Source organism: Orcinus orca, chromosome 16, assembly GCF_937001465.1.
Source record: "Orcinus orca chromosome 16, mOrcOrc1.1, whole genome shotgun sequence".
Lineage (NCBI taxonomy): Eukaryota > Metazoa > Chordata > Mammalia > Artiodactyla > Delphinidae > Orcinus > Orcinus orca.
Genome location: NC_064574.1, coordinates 79,220,674 through 79,236,734, shown reverse-complemented (window position 1 = coordinate 79,236,734; position 16,061 = coordinate 79,220,674). Strand labels below are relative to the sequence as shown.

Below are 16,061 nucleotides of genomic sequence, written 5' to 3'. Positions count from 1 at the left end.
AGGAGTCTCACCTGCTCTTCTGAGCTCCTGATCTCTCCGGAGAGGTGCCACCGTCCTGGAAGGGTTCAGAGAGCTCTCGTACACCGAGGCCACCCCGCCTCGGCAGCAGAGTCTGATTGAAGGGGGCTTCAGGACACCCTGTGAGGACCGAGACCCCCTGCCACCACTCCTGGCGTCAGCACAGCCGAGTGGGCTCAGCTGGGCCAGGTGAGAGCCGCTGCCTGGGCCTGCCTGTGATCCCAGCTGCCCGCCAGCCCATTCCACCCAGCGACCAGAAGAGCGGAGCAAACAGGAGTGAGGAGACCCGGGTTCGGTGCTGGCCCTGTCATGGATTCACTGGGTGTCCTTAGCCAGGTAACTTCCCCTCTCTGGGCCTCACGTTCCCAAGTGCAATGTGAGGGTTGGACGCAGGATCTTTTCCAGGGTACCTCAATGTCGGAGGAGCCTAACCCACAGGAATGGCTTTGATGGTGGAATTCCGGGCAGTGTGTGATGGGCGCTTGGAAGGGAGGTTCAGCCCGCTGGGCTTTTCCTGCTGCCCTGCTGCTAAAGATTTCACTCATCTCCAGAAGCTTCCTGCCAGCTGTCTGGTCATCTCACGTCGTGCCAGCAGCAGTCTGTTTGGGGAAAGCAGGAGGGTGGTGGGAGATGAGATTGGGGAGGGAGGCTAGGGTCATGTCAGGTAAGGTCGAGGAGGGGGGGTTAGGGGTTCCCACCCAAGGGCTTGCCTTGCTCTGTGACGTGTCAGGTGCACATGCATGTATGTACAGCATGTACTGGGGCACAGACCAGCCTATGCACAATTTTGTGCGTGTACGTGTGCGAATACACATAGGTGTGTGACTTAACCACATGTGTGCATTTTTGTGCGTGGGTACCTACCTATTTGAACTTGAATTTATGTGTGGGTAAGGGCCCAGGTTTGTGAGTTCAAAGTGTCGTGTCCGTGTTTACATGTGCCTGTGTTGGTATGTGTGTGTGTTTGTGTGTGTGCGTATTTGTGTGGGCCCTCTGTGTCCCAACTGCCCCGGGCCCTGGGAAGGCCTGAGCTGTCCCAGTGTCACCTCTATGGGTAGCCCACCTGATCCTTGGCTCTGGGGGTGCTGAAGCCAGGCCCCCAGGAGGAGTTCCGTTAAGGAAGCAGCCTTGGGATGTGACTTGGACAGGCAAGCTTTCTTGGGGAGGGGCTCCAGGCTCAAAACAGAGCAAGATCCCGGTGGCCTGGGATCTGGAGATGGTGTGGAGGCGCCTCAGGAGCCGAGCTTTGGGTCCAGGTGGGGGGACGCGGCTCCTGCAGCTGGCGGTTGTCCAGGCACAGATGGGCAGAGCAGAGGCCAGGGAGCATCCTGGGATGCAGACTAGGGGAGGTGCCCCTGCGGGTCTCAGGAGTCCAAGGTCCAGTACCCAACTCCGAGGCCAGCTCTGCCCTTCCCCAGTCCCCTCATTCCACGCTTGGGGGAACCTCATCCTACAGGATTGTCCTGCCTCCACCCCTACCTGGGGCCCTCCCCCATCCCACCACCTGAGGGCGAGCGGGCACCTTCAGGCAGGGCAGGAGCTCTGGACTTCGGATGGGAGAGCTGTGCACACGCTCTCAGCTCGGCAACACGCTTGGTGTGACCCCGGAAAGTCACTTTGCGTCTAGGCTGTTTCTGCCTGTCCCACCCCTCGGCCAGGGCCTCAGGACGGGCTCCCAGCACGTCCAACTCTTTCCTACCTGCCCTCCCAGCCTCCGGGCTCACGTCTCCGCCCTGCCTACTGGATCCCCGCCTTCCTGTCTCGGCTCACACCATCACCCGGCGTCCTCCGGGCCCTGCCCTTGCTGGGTAACTCTCTCCTCCTGGAAGTCTCCTCTCTGACACCCTCGCCGCAAGGTGGGCTCACCTCACCTCTGCACCTGGCTGCTCTCTCTCACTCCATAGAGCACGTCTCCCTTAATGGACTGTGAGTGCATTGAAGGCTCAACTCGTTCTTCTCCATCTTCACGTCCCCGGAGCCAAGCACAGGCCTGGAACTCAGCAGTTGCTCACAAAGCATTTGTTAAATGGAAGAATGAAGGAGCAGGTGTGTGAAGGAGGGAGGCCTCGCAGGGCAGGGCGGCCATGCCTCTCAAGGCCCTTAACTTGAGTCGCGGTTAACCACAAAGCTGGTTCCCTCCCAGGAGGGGCCTCCTCAGAGGATGGGAGCGATCCCTCTTCCTCCTGTTCCCCCAGCGCCGGCCCCAGGGAAGGTTTCAGAGGCAGCCAAGGGGCTGCTTCTCTGCTGCCCCCTGCTGACGAAAAAGGGGAAACTGGATGAAGTCTGGAAGCGTCTCTGGCTACAGTGGCTCCCTCCTGGCCTGGGGATAAGAGAGAGGTTTCTGGTGCGCGGGGAATAATGGCCTTCCCTTTGCCAAACGTGCTGTATTCTTCATCCTCCTAACAGCCAGTGGTTAGGGTCTTCCTCTTTCCCTCCCTCCAAAGTCACCCCTTCGCCCCCGTGGAAGCGTGTGTGCTGGGTATCCGAGACCGACCCCCAGCTCTCCAGGCTGGTCTGGGCGCCTCCTGGGAGCGCCTGAACAGCGTTGCTGAATTACAGTTCTTTAATCATCCACTCCCCCCACCCCCAGACTGAGCTCCCCAAGGGCAGGGATCCCAGTTCATTCAATTGCTCAACAGATCTTTACCGCGTGTCAGCGGGGTAGGGGGTTCTCTGCCCCCACGGAGCTCACCTTTCCGTTTCCAGGCCCAGCCTGAGGCTTGACACACACTTGGTGTTTGCGGAAGGGGGCACACTGGCGGATCATTCAACAGCAAGTTGGGGAGGGGCTTGGGAGCCCCTCCAGGTCCTCTCATATGCGTGTTCAGGGGAGAAATGCCCCCTCTGACCTGGCTCCAGGCTGCCTGCTGTGGCCCAAGCAAAGTCCGGGGGAACGGACTAAGGACCAGTCTCAGCGCAGCAGCTGTGGCCGCAGCCCAGGCAGCCACTGCTGTCAGCTGCTCTGCCAGACCCACCCTGCCTCCCTGAACCCCGTTCAGGAAAGCAGGGGGGGAGGAGACGGCTGAACAGAATGACCCCTGAGGGCCCTTCGGCTTTCTACTCGGGGTCGCATGAGGGCCCTGGAGCCTGGCCATCCCCAAGGCCCAAGGCCCCCACAGCTCCAGCCAGACAGCCCAGCAGGAAGGCCAGACGTGAGGGAGGTGACTGTGCCACACTGGGAGCAGGTGGCCACCTCACCTGCCTCTGGATACAGGCTGGGACTGGAGGGAAAATGTCCAAGGGACACACAGCAGCCTGCACTCAGCAAGTGAACATGATGGGAAAGATGCTGGGTGTGGCTGGAGGCACCAGGCTCCGGGACTGCAGACAGGTCTCAGCTGCAGCCTGGGCCCCAGCTCCTCGGCTGGTGAATCCTCTTCACAATCCCGCTCAGGAGCCACCGTCTCAGCTTCATGCCCTGCCCCCCGCCCCAGTGCAGGCCACTCACTGCCCTGTCCACTGCTGCGGATTTGTGGGTGTGTCTTATCCACCTCTAATACCCAGGGCCTCCCAAAAAGCCAGCCCCGAGCAGGCCATGCAGCTCCAGGAGTAAATGAAGGCCGCGTGTGCTGGTGTCTCTGAGGACACCTGCATGTGGCGTGTCTTCTCAACGTGAGCCCACTTCAAAGAGCTCAGCTGAAGGCTGATCAGGAGCCAGGAGCTGCCCTCGGCCTGGTCGGGCGCCCGCAGGCTCAGTCACATCCCTGTCCCTGTCCCGCCCTGCGTGGCGTGTGGGGGCCTGGCCTCTGCAAACTGCATTTCCCGGGCTCACTTGCCAAAGGTTTCCTGGTCACTGTGGCCCACAGGAGACCCTGCGGGTAGACCAGGCGACAAAGCCGCCAGGGCTCTCCTCCCCGCCCTTGCTTCAGAGGCCCGCGGCCGCTGCCTGCGGCGCTCCCTGGCATAAGGTCCCGCGGGCAGCCCTTCTTGTGGTGACCCAGCCTGGAGCCCTGGGAACACCACAGCGGCTCCCCGCTGTTGCCAATCTCAGGGTTGCCAAACTCTCCCGTTTGTCCTTTCAGCTCTCTGGGGACCTTCTCAACTCACGCCCTCACGCCAGATGCCCGCTGGGAGTCGTCTGCCTGACTTGACCACAAAGACACCACACACCGAGGGCAGGCTGGAGGCTGTTTCTTTATACAAAGGTAATCAGCACTATGGATCCAGAAGCATGCGGCTGCGGCTCACGCTGGCCCGTCGCACCACTTCCGGGGCAGAAGTCTGGGTGTGGGGCTGGGGGGTCACCGCAAGGGAGGAACAACGCACAGGCCTGGGGACTGGCGAGCACACCAGCCGGGAGCTCCCAAAGGGCACACGCAGTCACACGAACACGGCATAACCACGAGCATGACGTACGAGGACAGGAAGGGAATGGAGAGCTGAAACGAGCCACTGACCACCAATGCCCTCTTCTCCCAGGTGTCCTGTGGGTGGGCAGGGCCTGGGCCTGGAGCCAAGTGCCCCAGCTGTGCCACTACAAGGCCACGTGACCTCACTGCACGCTTTCTGCATCTGTAAACTGGGGACGACAAGCTGTACTTCACCAAGTTGTCACGAGGATGAATGAGAATGAAATAGAGACACATATCAAAATACTCAACACAGAGCCTGGCACATAGAGGTGTTCAGTAAGTAACTTTTTGTCAAGAACATCTCAGCTCAGAAAGGACCTTCCTCGGAAGGCCGAGATGGGAGATCGCTTCCCTGGAAACTCTCTCTCAGGGGATCAGGACCCTTGAGCACTCCTTAGAGCCTGTAGTCGCTGAACTGGCCAGGGCCCCGGAATGCACTGTGCCGGGGCAGTTGAGGGGGGCGGGGGGCTGGACCCCCAGGGAGGCACCCGCAGAAGCCGGGTAGACACCAGAGGAGCTGGGAACTGTGCCAAAATGGTTCTGCACGTAACACAGGCCGGACGTGGGCTGGTACGGAGGCAGGCTGGCCGTGTGCCCAGGGACCCAGGACGGCCAGGGGGCCAGTTTCTGGCCACTGGTGTGCTGCATCTGGGCCACAGGGTGGTTCGGGGCCAGGTGAGGGTGGCCGCTCTGTGTGGGGTAGGAGCCAGGCACAGGGTTCAGCCTGGAAAGGAACAGAGAGAAAACGGTCACTCAGCCACTCATGCCGGGGCACACAGCAGCCCAGCGGTCGATCCGCAGGCGCGAAGCGTGGGTCGCTATACTGCTTTCTATTACAACGTGCTGTGGACGGTTCCTATAACCAGCTGCGAAAGTGCCAAGCGGGGAGGAAGGTCAATCTCAACTGGACAGAAAACATATGCCCAGAGGGGGCAGGGCCCACTCACGGTCCTGCAGTAAGTCAGCAGGAAGAAGGGGTATCAGGCCCATGCCTGAGACACGCTGAGGTGTAAGAGCAGCTTGCAAACTGGATGGACCGGATGGAGATGGGGACAGATCACAGCAGTCAGTGTTTGCGGTCGGCTCAGCAACTGGACCCAGAGAGAATGGATCCCCCTCTGTGGGAGGGAGGAGGGGAAGGCTCTAACGGGTAACACAGAGCTTGGGCCCAGGCCTTGTCTGCTGGGAGATATTCTACCCACGTCTTCAGGAATAAAGACTCACAACTCAAAGTCCTGGCAGGCAGGAACCGACATGACAGACGCGGGGAGCTGTCTGTGCTGAGGTTGGAGACCCCACCACAGACGCGTGCGGCTGGGGCCACAAAGGAGGACACATTCTAAGGGTTTTAGCCTGTGACCTTCGTGCAGAGTTCCAAATATGAAGAACAAGTGTCAACACCACTGATACCTGTGTTAGGTAACTAGACTAAACCTGTATACATTTCAATCCAAACCTAAGCTTACAAATCAGCTGCTTAAGTACAGATACAGGACACTTAACAGCACTTCTGGCATTTTAAAAATATAGAGGTTTTGGCCGATAAGAAGCTTGACAAGAGCCTCCAGGGAGGCAAGGCTGTCCGGGCAGTCAGGTCCGCTGCCGAAACAAACACGCGTGTTCTAATACTACCTGTGTCCCGTTGTCAGGTCATCCAAAACATCACGTTCTGTTCCGGGTGCCTACAGCAGGCCAGGATAATGAGGGATCGAACACCACGCCATGCAAGGGACACAGAAGGAGCTGAGAGGGTCACCATGGCCCCTGGCCAGATCAGCGCGTCATGGTGAAGCAGGATCACCCGGCACCACGGTGTCACAGTTACAGAGAAGTAACTGCGATTCAGCGTGGAAGACCTTTCTCATTAGGGGCTGCCTTGGAGAGCCAGCCCCCAGCCGCCAGGGGTGAACATCGGCAGCTGTCTTAGAGGGGATTCCTTCACGGGAGAGGGCGGGGGAGAGAGCATTTGCAAACGTGGACCCTTAAGTTCTCTCTAGATTCTGTGAGAACAGCAATTAAGAGCCCAAAAGCTACAATACACCTAATTCTAGATTTAAACACCTCCCACCCATTTAGACTCCAGGAATTACTTGCCTGAAACAAAATGGGTGAGTGTGCGTTTCTATTTTTCCCAGTACCCGTCCCTGCCTTTAAGAAATGGTCAGAGTGGGGAATTCCCTGGCGGTCCAGTGGTTAGGACTCAGCGCTTTCACTGTGGGGACCTGGGTTCGATCCCTGGTCAGAGAACTAAGATCATCCTGCAAGCCATGCGGCCCGGTGAAAAAAATAAAAATAAAAAAGAAATGGTCAGAGGGCTCTGAGCTGCTGAAGGGCTGGAGTGTCCACCTCCTAAAATAAAGTACAAGGAGCAGACTCCAATTCAGCCGAAGTCCTGCCTCCAGGGCAGCGCGGGGGCAAGATGTACTGCACAGCTGAAGCAGAAAAGGGCCACTGACAAAGCACCTTGACTTTGTACTGAATCCGTTCTTTGGGAGGGACTTGAAGGAAAGGAAACCTCCTCCATTGTGAACTCTCAGCATCGGCAAAAACCAGTGAAGGCCACCTGAGGCCGGCAGTGTGTGCCCCAGCGACAGGGAGTCAGTAGGACCCGGAAGCAGGAGCCCCTGGCTCTAGACTGGGCTCTTCTGACTCTGTGTTACCTGGAGACAGACTCTTGTCCCCTTTGAGCCCTCTCTCTGAAAGGAGGGAGTCAGGCTACGTGAGCTCTGGCGGCTTGCCCAGGACTTTCCATTGAGAGTTAACGTGCCTAGACTGGAAAACAGTAAGCTTCGCCTTCTCCTGCCAGGTGGCCAAGAAAACCCTCTCAGGTTCGGGCCATGCCACCTCCTAAGGCTCCCAGTCCGTTGCGTGGACTGTGCTTCTTACCAGCGTCACACGCAGGAGCCCAATCCCACCTGCACAGGGTGCTTGTCGGCGCTGAGGGCTGTTAATGCCACTGGATGGGGCCACAGGTCACTCGGGATTATGCACAAGAGCCCCTTCCTGCTCGGGCCCTACTTCAGATGCAGCTGGGCAGAATCTAGGGTGCTCGGGAGAAATTTGTGCACAGATTTTTTTGGGCCCAGGCTGCCCACACCCTCTTGCCTATTCCCCAGGACAGTGAACGAGTCACACCCTCTAGAGGCCCAGGAATTGCTTTAGGAATAAAGCACAGAGTTCTATAACTTACTTCCGGCTTTGGGCTGCCCTTCTTTCAGCTGAAGAGCCAGAGATGTACTTGAACATCGAAATCTTCCTCATCAGGCTGAAGGGGAACTTCTGGTCGAGCTTCAGTGCAACTCGCTCTGGGAGGTCAATGGAGTAGCAGTAGGTGAAGCCATCTGAGGTTGGCATATTAAGGAAAACTGGAGGCAGCTAAAGGGAGGCGGGCTGAACACTCCCCAGAGGACACAGGTGCCCACATTGATTGTACAGGGGAAGTAAGTGCTTATTCCACCATAATATCTGACTGGAGTTTCAAGCTCAGGGGAAACCAAGAGTTGAGTTTCTATCCCCTGTACCTCAGAGGGAACATGACCCAGCAACAGGAGAGGGCAGACAGGTGCTAACATTTCACCTTCCCCTAGACACACCCATCCTGTCTCCTGAGCCCCTCTGGCCCCTTCAATCACAGTCAGAAGCCAGCACACATCTCTGTCTTTCCAGTGGGATGAAGCAGGAGGCTATCCTAATACCCTCTGGGAGGACTGACATCTTCTTGTACTTTGTCCCAAATAGGAGGAACCTTGTCTCAGTGTGACCAACTGAGCTTCCTGTGGGCCTCTGTGGCAGCCCTGGGAGGTCCCAGGGATGTGATGGTACTCTGGTCATCCGACCTGTGTCAGCCCATCACTGCCTAGACAGCCAAAAAGAGTCAGCCTTTATCCCACCATCCATCCGTCCTCTCGACAAATATTCACTGAACATCTAGTATGTACCAAGTACTGGGGTAGAATAAGTGGCCACAAGCAAAAGCTTATCTATGGATGACCACGCTGGGGACCGTAAGCTAGCCTAGGTAGGTCTGAGAAATTTTTCTCTAAGGATGTGATGAGGATGTTGAAGCCTAAATTGTGAGGGGTGCTGGCTAGAAGAGGGGTGCTGGCAGAGAGAAGACTGTACAGAAGCACCAAAAGAGCACTGTTCCTTGCGGCAGTGTTCTTAACTAGAATACTACTGGCGAGATAATTCTCTGCTGGGCTAGACTGTTCCACTCATTATAGGACATTTAGCATTCCTGGCCACCAGCCACCAAATGGTGGTAGTACCTAGTCATTGTGATAAATAAACACACCCTTGCTATGTCTAAATTCTTTCAGGGATGACAGTATGCTTCCAAATACTGATTCCAGGTGGTAAGCAATGCTGTAAGGAAGTCAAAAGGTGTCATGGCTGATGACTTCAGAATGATCTCAAGAATCTGTTCTGCTTCTGACTCTGATGAAGTAACAATACTAGACTAGTCCTCCCACATATATAACTATAAACCAGGATACAATATTTCACACAACTGCTTTCAGACTTTGGACCACAAACACTACCAAACTGTGATACCTAAGAAAAGGGACACAAAGTAAGTGAGCCTCAAGATCAAGCTGGCTTTCTGCCCGGAGGCACTTTCTAAACCACAGCACAGGAACCGGAATCCAAGTATCACTCCAACTTTAGTATACGTGCGGCCAAAGCAAGCACGGGGAATCCAAGCAGAGTACAGTGCTCCTGAGCTGGAGAGACAAAGAGTTCAGGGAGGAAAAAATGCCTGCGATTTACAGGTCAGTAATGGAGAGGAGGCAGAAGAAGCTCCTCCTCTTCTTCTGGATGGGACCACAAGTCCCTTGGGCCCGAAGAGGTTCCCCGAGTCTTTAGCTAAACACTAATGTAGACGTACATAGGCTGAGACTCCTCCAGTCAGGCAAAGAACAGCTACTGAAGAAACAACAACTATCAAAGAGCTGTAAGATTAACAACTCCTGGAGCTCCCACAGGACAGGGACACGCTCAAGTTCTAACCAGAGTAAAGAGACTTCACTGAACACCCAGGACATTCAGAAGAGACCCCCAAAAGGCAATGCCTTAACAAGTAAATTAACTACCTATTAGGAAAATAAATACTCTTTAAAGGAAGACAACAATATTCAGCCCTTGATAACACAGTATTCACAATGTTTATCAAAAAATAAAAAATTACAAGACAAGGGACAAAGCAAGAAAATAGGGTCCATAATCAAGAGGAAAAGCAGTCAAAAGAAACAGGTCCAGAAAGGACAAAGATGATGGTATTAAGAGACAAGTATTTTAAAACAGCTATTATAAATGTGTAAGTGAATGTGTTTAAAGGAAAACATAAACATAACAAACAGATAAAGAATCGCAATACAGAAATGAAAACCATAAAGAAGAACCTCTTGAACTGAAATATACAACACAAGGAATAAAAAACTAACTGGGTAGGTTTAACAGCAGAGTAGACGCTGCGGAAGATGAGATTGCTGAACTTGAAGGCAGTGTGACAGAAATTATCCAAACTGAAATGTAGAGGGTAAAAAAGGCAAAAATTAAAAAAAAATACAACAGCCTTAGTGACCCACTGAACAATACCATGTAGCTTATATATATATAATTGGAGAAGAGAAAAGAGGATAGAAAAAAAATACTTCAAGGCATAATGACGATAATTTTTTTAGACTTGATGAAAATTCTAAACTCACACATCCAAGATCAACAAACTCCAAGTAAGGTAAACACAAAAACACCACCTCAAGGCACAAGATAATAGCTAAAAACCAATGATAAAGAAAAAATTGTGAAATGAGCCAGAGAAAAACAATGAATTATATGGGGAAACAATAAAAATGATTACTGATTTCTTATCAGAAACAATACAAACCAGAAGTAATGCAAGGACATCTTTAGAAGTGAAAGGATATCAGAGAAGGCTAGAATTCTATATTTAGTGAACTAAAAGCATTTTCAAAGAACCAAAGATGGAGAGAATTTTTCACCAGCATACCTACTGTAATGTTAAAGGAAGTTCTTTCGGCTAAAGGAAAATGATACCAGGTGGGAATTTGGATCTACACAAAAGAATGAAGAAAAATAGAGATGATAAATATGTGAGTAAATGTTGCTTTTTAAAAAAATATAATTGACTGTTTAAGAGTAGCAAGAGAAGCAGCAATGTATTATGAGGTTTATAACATATGTAGAAGTAAAACATAGAACAACAATAACACAAAGGATGGAAAGAAGGAAAACAGAAATACAATGGAATAAGATTCTTACATACAAAGTGGTATATTATCTGAATGTAGCCTGTGATAAACTAAAAATGCATATTTAAACTCTAGAGCAACCAGTAAAAAATAAAACAAAGAGGCATGGTTAATAAGCAAAGAAGATAAAATGAAATACTAAGAAAATATTCAATTGAAGGCAGGAAAAGAGGTAAAAAGGAACAAAGAACATTTGAGACAAAAAGAACACAAAAAGCAAGCTGGTAGACTTAACCCCACTATATCAATAATTACACTAAATGCAAATGGGCTAAAAAAGCCTTTAAAAGGCAGACTGTCAGACAGAGAACCACCTATATGCTATCTACAAGAAAGATGCTTTAAATGTAGACATAAACATGTTAAAAATATACGGATGGGAAAATATATACCTTGTAAATCCTAATTCTAAGAAAGGAGAAAGCTGGAATAAGTAAATTAATATCAGACAATGAAGAATTTAGGGCAAAGAATATTACCAGAGATTTAAAGGGTCAATTTCATAACAGTAAAGGGTAAATTCATTAAGATGATACAACAATCCCAAATGTGTATGTATCCAATAAACAGAACTTCAAAAACACTTGAAGCCAAAAACTGATAAGAACTGAAAGCAAAAAAGAGAGATCTACAGTATTAGCTGGAGATGTCAACAGTCTTCTCCCAGTAATAAATAGAATAACTATAAGGATATAGAAGATTTGAACAATACAATACCTTGACCTAACTGACATATACTGAACACTATACCCACCAATTGCAGAATGCACATTCCTTTCAAGTACACACAGAATACTCACCAAGATGTAACAAATGCTGGGCCAGAAATAATTTAAAAGGACTGTAATCTTACAAAGAATTTTCTCTGACCATATGAAATAAGAAATCAATAACAAAAAGAAATCTGGGAAATCACCAAATATTTAGAAATTAAGCAACTCCCTTATGAATAACCCTTGGATCAAAAAAGAAATCCCAAGGAAAATTAGAAAATACTTTTAACTGAGTGATAATGAAAACACAACATATCAAAATTTGTGGGATACAGCTAAAGTAGTGCTTACATGGGGAGTGTATAGCTTTAAATTTTCATGTTAGGAAAAAAAGTTTAAAACCAATGAAATTAAACTAGAATTTAAAAATAAGATACATAAGAACAATGTTATCAATGTGGATTTATACACTACCCACACTAACAGCTCACAGAATCACAAATTGTAAGATATGTCAGGAATGCACCTTGTCCAACTCCAAACACTACCATTCTGATGTTTAAAAAAGAACCACTTTGTATTTTAGAATACTTTCCCCTAATTGCCAGAATATTTATACAAGGAATATGAGGCTTATCCTAAGTTTTTAACTACCCATATGGTAAAAGCCTACCATAAAAAAAATTTTTTTTTTTCTTCTGAGAAAAAGATTAAGCCAAACAAAAACAAACAAACCTGTTTCCTATTCCTTTCATGGAACATCTCCAGCCCATGGGTAGTTCAGGTTCCTCCAATAAAAAAAATTAGTCAAATGTAGGTTTACACCTTGGAAAAAATCAATACAGAATATTTTACTAACTGGCAGTGCTGAGCCAGTGTGAGGAGTAAGCTATGGTGATCTTTTCCAGATGAGAAAACTCTGGCCTAAAGAAGGGAAGTGACCTGCCCGAGGCCACACGGTTTTCAAAGCTGAAGCTAGCACACAGATTACCTACATCTGAGCTCACAGCTCTATCTACTTGACACCCCCAGGCCCCACAACTTGGTTCACCCTTTGGCATGTCATTGTTCTACAGTTACCTTCTAGGAAGGATACATGTTAGCCCAATTCCAAGTCCACAGACGTTACTGAGGAAAGAGGTCTGGGGAATGAGCCAGGAGGCACAGAGCAGAAGCCACGGCACCAGCATTGAGGGCACAACCATGCCAAACACCAGGGCCCTCCTCATCCGAGAGCGGACGGAATTGACTCCCAGCATGGCAAAAGCCACTGGGGTGAAACCTCTGGCATCCTCTACCTCCCCCAGCTTTGACAGCGATGACACAGCTTCAAAAGACAGGAAGATGATGGCGCAGATGATGGCGAAGATCACGGTGAAGAAGCAGTGGCGGACGGTGCCCACGGTTCTCTCAAAATTGCCAGCAAAGCGCCAGATGATGATGGCACCACAGAGCAGGGAGACTGGGTTCTCGTAGACAAAGATGTAAGTCACCAGCCTGTAAACTGCAGAGGGAACTGAGTTAGAGGCCCAACGGTGGGTTGTTCCAAGAAGGGAAAGCCAGGTTACAACCCACCTAGGAAACGGGGAGCAGCTGGCTCTCATTGCCAGTGAAAATCAGCCCGGAGCCAGTGGGATAAGCAGAGGGAGGCAACAATGAAAGACCCAGGACTCAAAGTAGAGGCGTGGATGTCTAATCTTTGCTCTTTCCCAGACCTGGAGCAAGTCTTATCTGTGACTGGCTTCCACGTGGGGAAAAAAATAACACTTTTTAGCGTGGGATGGTCTTTAAATTTGCAATGTGCTTTATAATCCTTTTTTAGGTTTTAATACTGACCTATCTCACCGGGCAGTTTGAGGGTTAATTAATTGTAACGGCTTCAGGTGGATTGAGTGGGTGTCACTTAACACTCTTTGTGCCCGTCTCCTCGGCTGTAATCCTGACCTCTCCTTCCATAGTGGCTGTTCAGAGGAAGAAAAAAGGGACCATGAATTATTTTGCACCTGTAAAGATTAGAAAACTATCACTGATAATGTAGATACAGAACTCAGAAGTCTTTCTTGAAAGTGCTGATCTAGTCTTCGAGGCAGAGCCACGCTTTATATGCAATAAGACAGCAAAGAATCTCACTTTTATTTTTCTAGAACCAGTCCTCTCTCTTATGTACTTTTACATCCCCACAGGCCAAAATACTAAACTGAAGGAGGGGGACTGGTGAAGTGGCAGTAACATTGGACTTGGGAGCCTAAAGGCTTGGAGTGGAATCTTGGCTCTATCACATCCAGGCTGGTTGAGCTCAGTCAAGTCACAGGCCCTATCGGCTTCAGTTCTCTCTTTGTATAATAACAGGCATACACTCGAGGCCCTCAAAGGTCTCTTACATGTCTAATACTCACATTGCCTGTGAGCCCCAGAGAAGCCGTGAAGTAAAGAAGAAAAAGGGAGCTCAGTTTAGGCTGGCATTTTGCATCTGCCTCTGAAGACAGATGTGCTGTGTGTATCTCAGGTGAGGTTGGGAGGGACCAGTTTTAGATTTGAGCAGGGAGGCAGGCTATGAACCATGTACCTCAGTCAGGCCATCTCTGTAAGGCTTCATTATCTGAAGAGTACTTCACTGCTTGCTGAGTACTTCTGACACTGAAATCCCAAGTATAAATGTGAAGATTCTAGAAGCAATTCTATATAATTTGGGGATCATAAACCCCAAGGTTCCAGTCCCAACACATCACACGATAAAAAGAAAAATCTGGGTTCCTGTGTCAATTATATAACTCAATAGCTCTGCGAGTCTTCGCATTAAGCCTCAGTTTCATCTAAATAATGCGCAACAATAAAGCCTACATTACGTCATGGGATCACCGTGAGTATTAAACGAGATTAATGCATGTGAATGTGCTTTGGAAAACAAGTCATACAAATTTCCCATTTTCCTCCCCATAAAGAATGGGTAAGAAACAGAGACTAAGAACATCTTTTATGAGCAGATGTTTATACTTAATTGGTCTGCAAAATCTCTCACCCTCCCCGAGAAAACAAACACCTCTCCCAAAGGTAGAAGATACCCCCTCGCGCCATGAGCAGGGAATCGGAGTGAGGATTAAGATTAAAACGAAGAAGCACAATAAATTCTAAACCCCAGGAAGCCAGGATCTTATAGGGGTGGCCACAGATAAAGTTCAAGTGTCTTGACGAAGGCGAAAGAAAAAATTTTTCAGTGGGGGGTTGGGCCCTTAAAGCAGACGTAGGTGTGAATGTGACAAGGGAGGGGAACAGAAAAATCCTCCTTCGTGATGGAGCAGGGGTGAATGAAACCTTTTTGCTACGAATGGATATGGGGGCCTTGACCAGTCGGATGGAGACAGGTAAGGGAACAAATCTGGGTAGGGAAGCATTACAGTGGTGACGAAGATGGGGCTCTGCACGAAGACGTGGAATATGGGGCTGGTCTTCCAGGTGGGCAGAATGATGATGCGGACAGAGGCGGGGTGACGCGGATGCTGGGAGGCCAGAGCCCAGGGCCTGGCGAGGTCGGAGGAAAAGGTCTGGCACCCGGGGTCCGGCCCCGCCCTGCTCACCTTGCCAGTTGCGCAGAGCCTCGGACCGCAGCGAGAGGCCCGAGGGCGCCAGGGGAGGCTGCAACAGGAACAGGCGAGGCCCAGACACCAGCAGCGAGAGCAGCGCGGTGAAGAAGGTGGCGGATGGCACCTCGGGCCACAAGGACCAGCTCCGGTACCCGGGCTCCGAGACCGCCATGGCCGCCAAAGCTCCCGCTTCCCTAGGCGACTCCGGCAGGTTCTCGGCTCCTTCCGCCTCCTTGCGGCTGTCTCCCATGGCAACAGCGGAGGAGGTGGCCGGAAGCCCCGCCTCCCAGACGCCCCGCCCCGTGCAGAGTTGCCCAATCCGGTCGCGCTGGCCAGTCTCCCCCGCGCGTAGGACAGCGCCCTCTGGCGGCAGCACCCCCCTTTTCTGTGTTTACCCCCATTATACCAATGAAGAAACTGGTGTCAGGGTAATGCAGTTAAATGGCAAAGACAATTAGAGCTCAGGTTCCCCCCAGTTGCTATGCCCTGGAATTGGCTACTGGCAAGGTGCCTGGGTTAGAGAAACAGGGGTGGGAGAGGAAGGAGGGACTACTGAAGTCCCCGAAGGGATGTAATGTAGCAACAGTGATAACCAAGGTCTATTTCAGCCCTTAAAGTCTGAAAAGCACCTTCACCAGAGAACAGCTATTTAAAGTAGCCAACTGGAATATGGTTTCCCTGATTACAGATACTTTGGAAGGTGACTTGCCCAAGGTCACAAGTGGGAAGCAGTAGGACTAGGATCTGAATTCCTGTTTGCTAGGCCCCGATTTTCTTCCCTTTTCACTACTTCCCTCTAATATCCTGCCTACTGCTACATGTATGTAAATTCGACTACTGAAAAATAAACAAATGCTTCACTGTCTGTGCTGGACATTCAGATCCGTTCCCAGCCCTAGTCTGCCCCCCTCAGTAGTTCTGGCAATATCTGTGTGCCCATGAACCTCAGAAAGAGAACCTAAGATTCTTTTCGTCTTTTGTGTTTAGTACTAAAATATAACCATGTAATTTTCTGGATATAAATATACATCAATGGGACATATTTCAATGAATGCTATGTATATTTAAACTAATGCTGCTCACGACGCAGCAGTGGGCATGAAAATTAAGGTTTTACTCAACAGG

General features: G+C 50.4%; 1 protein-coding gene across 3 annotated transcripts; it reads right to left on the bottom strand.

Moving 5' to 3' along the window:
• Nucleotides 1-4,133: 4,133 nt before the first annotated feature.
• Nucleotides 4,134-15,193, bottom strand: RHBDD2 (rhomboid domain containing 2). Of its 3 annotated transcripts, XM_033426354.2 has the most exons (6): nucleotides 14,931-15,069; nucleotides 13,192-13,316; nucleotides 12,931-13,092; nucleotides 12,452-12,859; nucleotides 7,561-7,711; nucleotides 4,134-5,094 (listed from the first exon to the last, which is right to left on the bottom strand). In XM_033426354.2, exons 4-6 carry the CDS (start codon nucleotides 12,612-12,614, stop codon nucleotides 4,737-4,739), a joined length of 672 nt encoding a protein of 223 aa, XP_033282245.1. In that variant the 5' UTR covers nucleotides 12,615-12,859; nucleotides 12,931-13,092; nucleotides 13,192-13,316; nucleotides 14,931-15,069; the 3' UTR covers nucleotides 4,134-4,736. The 3 variants fall into 3 exon arrangements, with proteins under 3 accessions (XP_033282245.1, XP_033282244.1, XP_004268857.1); XM_033426353.2 differs by lacking the exon at nucleotides 12,931-13,092; XM_004268809.4 differs by lacking the exons at nucleotides 12,931-13,092; nucleotides 13,192-13,316 and having other exon boundaries at nucleotides 14,931-15,193.
• Nucleotides 15,194-16,061: the final 868 nt, after the last annotated feature.

What these genes read in the sequence shown, in the direction of transcription:
- RHBDD2 (XM_004268809.4), bottom strand. Translation starts at nt 15,186, where the DNA reads ATGGGAGACAGCCGCAAGGAGGCGGAAGGAGCCGAGAACCTGCCGGAG. An exon ending in GGCTCTGCGCAACTGGCAAG is followed by an intron (nt 12,860 to 14,930) that starts GTGAGCAGGGCG and finishes TTCCCTCTGCAG; the next exon opens with TTTACAGGCTGGTGACTTAC. An exon ending in ACTTGGAATTGGGCTAACAT is followed by an intron (nt 7,712 to 12,451) that starts GTATCCTTCCTA and finishes TGCCAACCTCAG; the next exon opens with ATGGCTTCACCTACTGCTAC.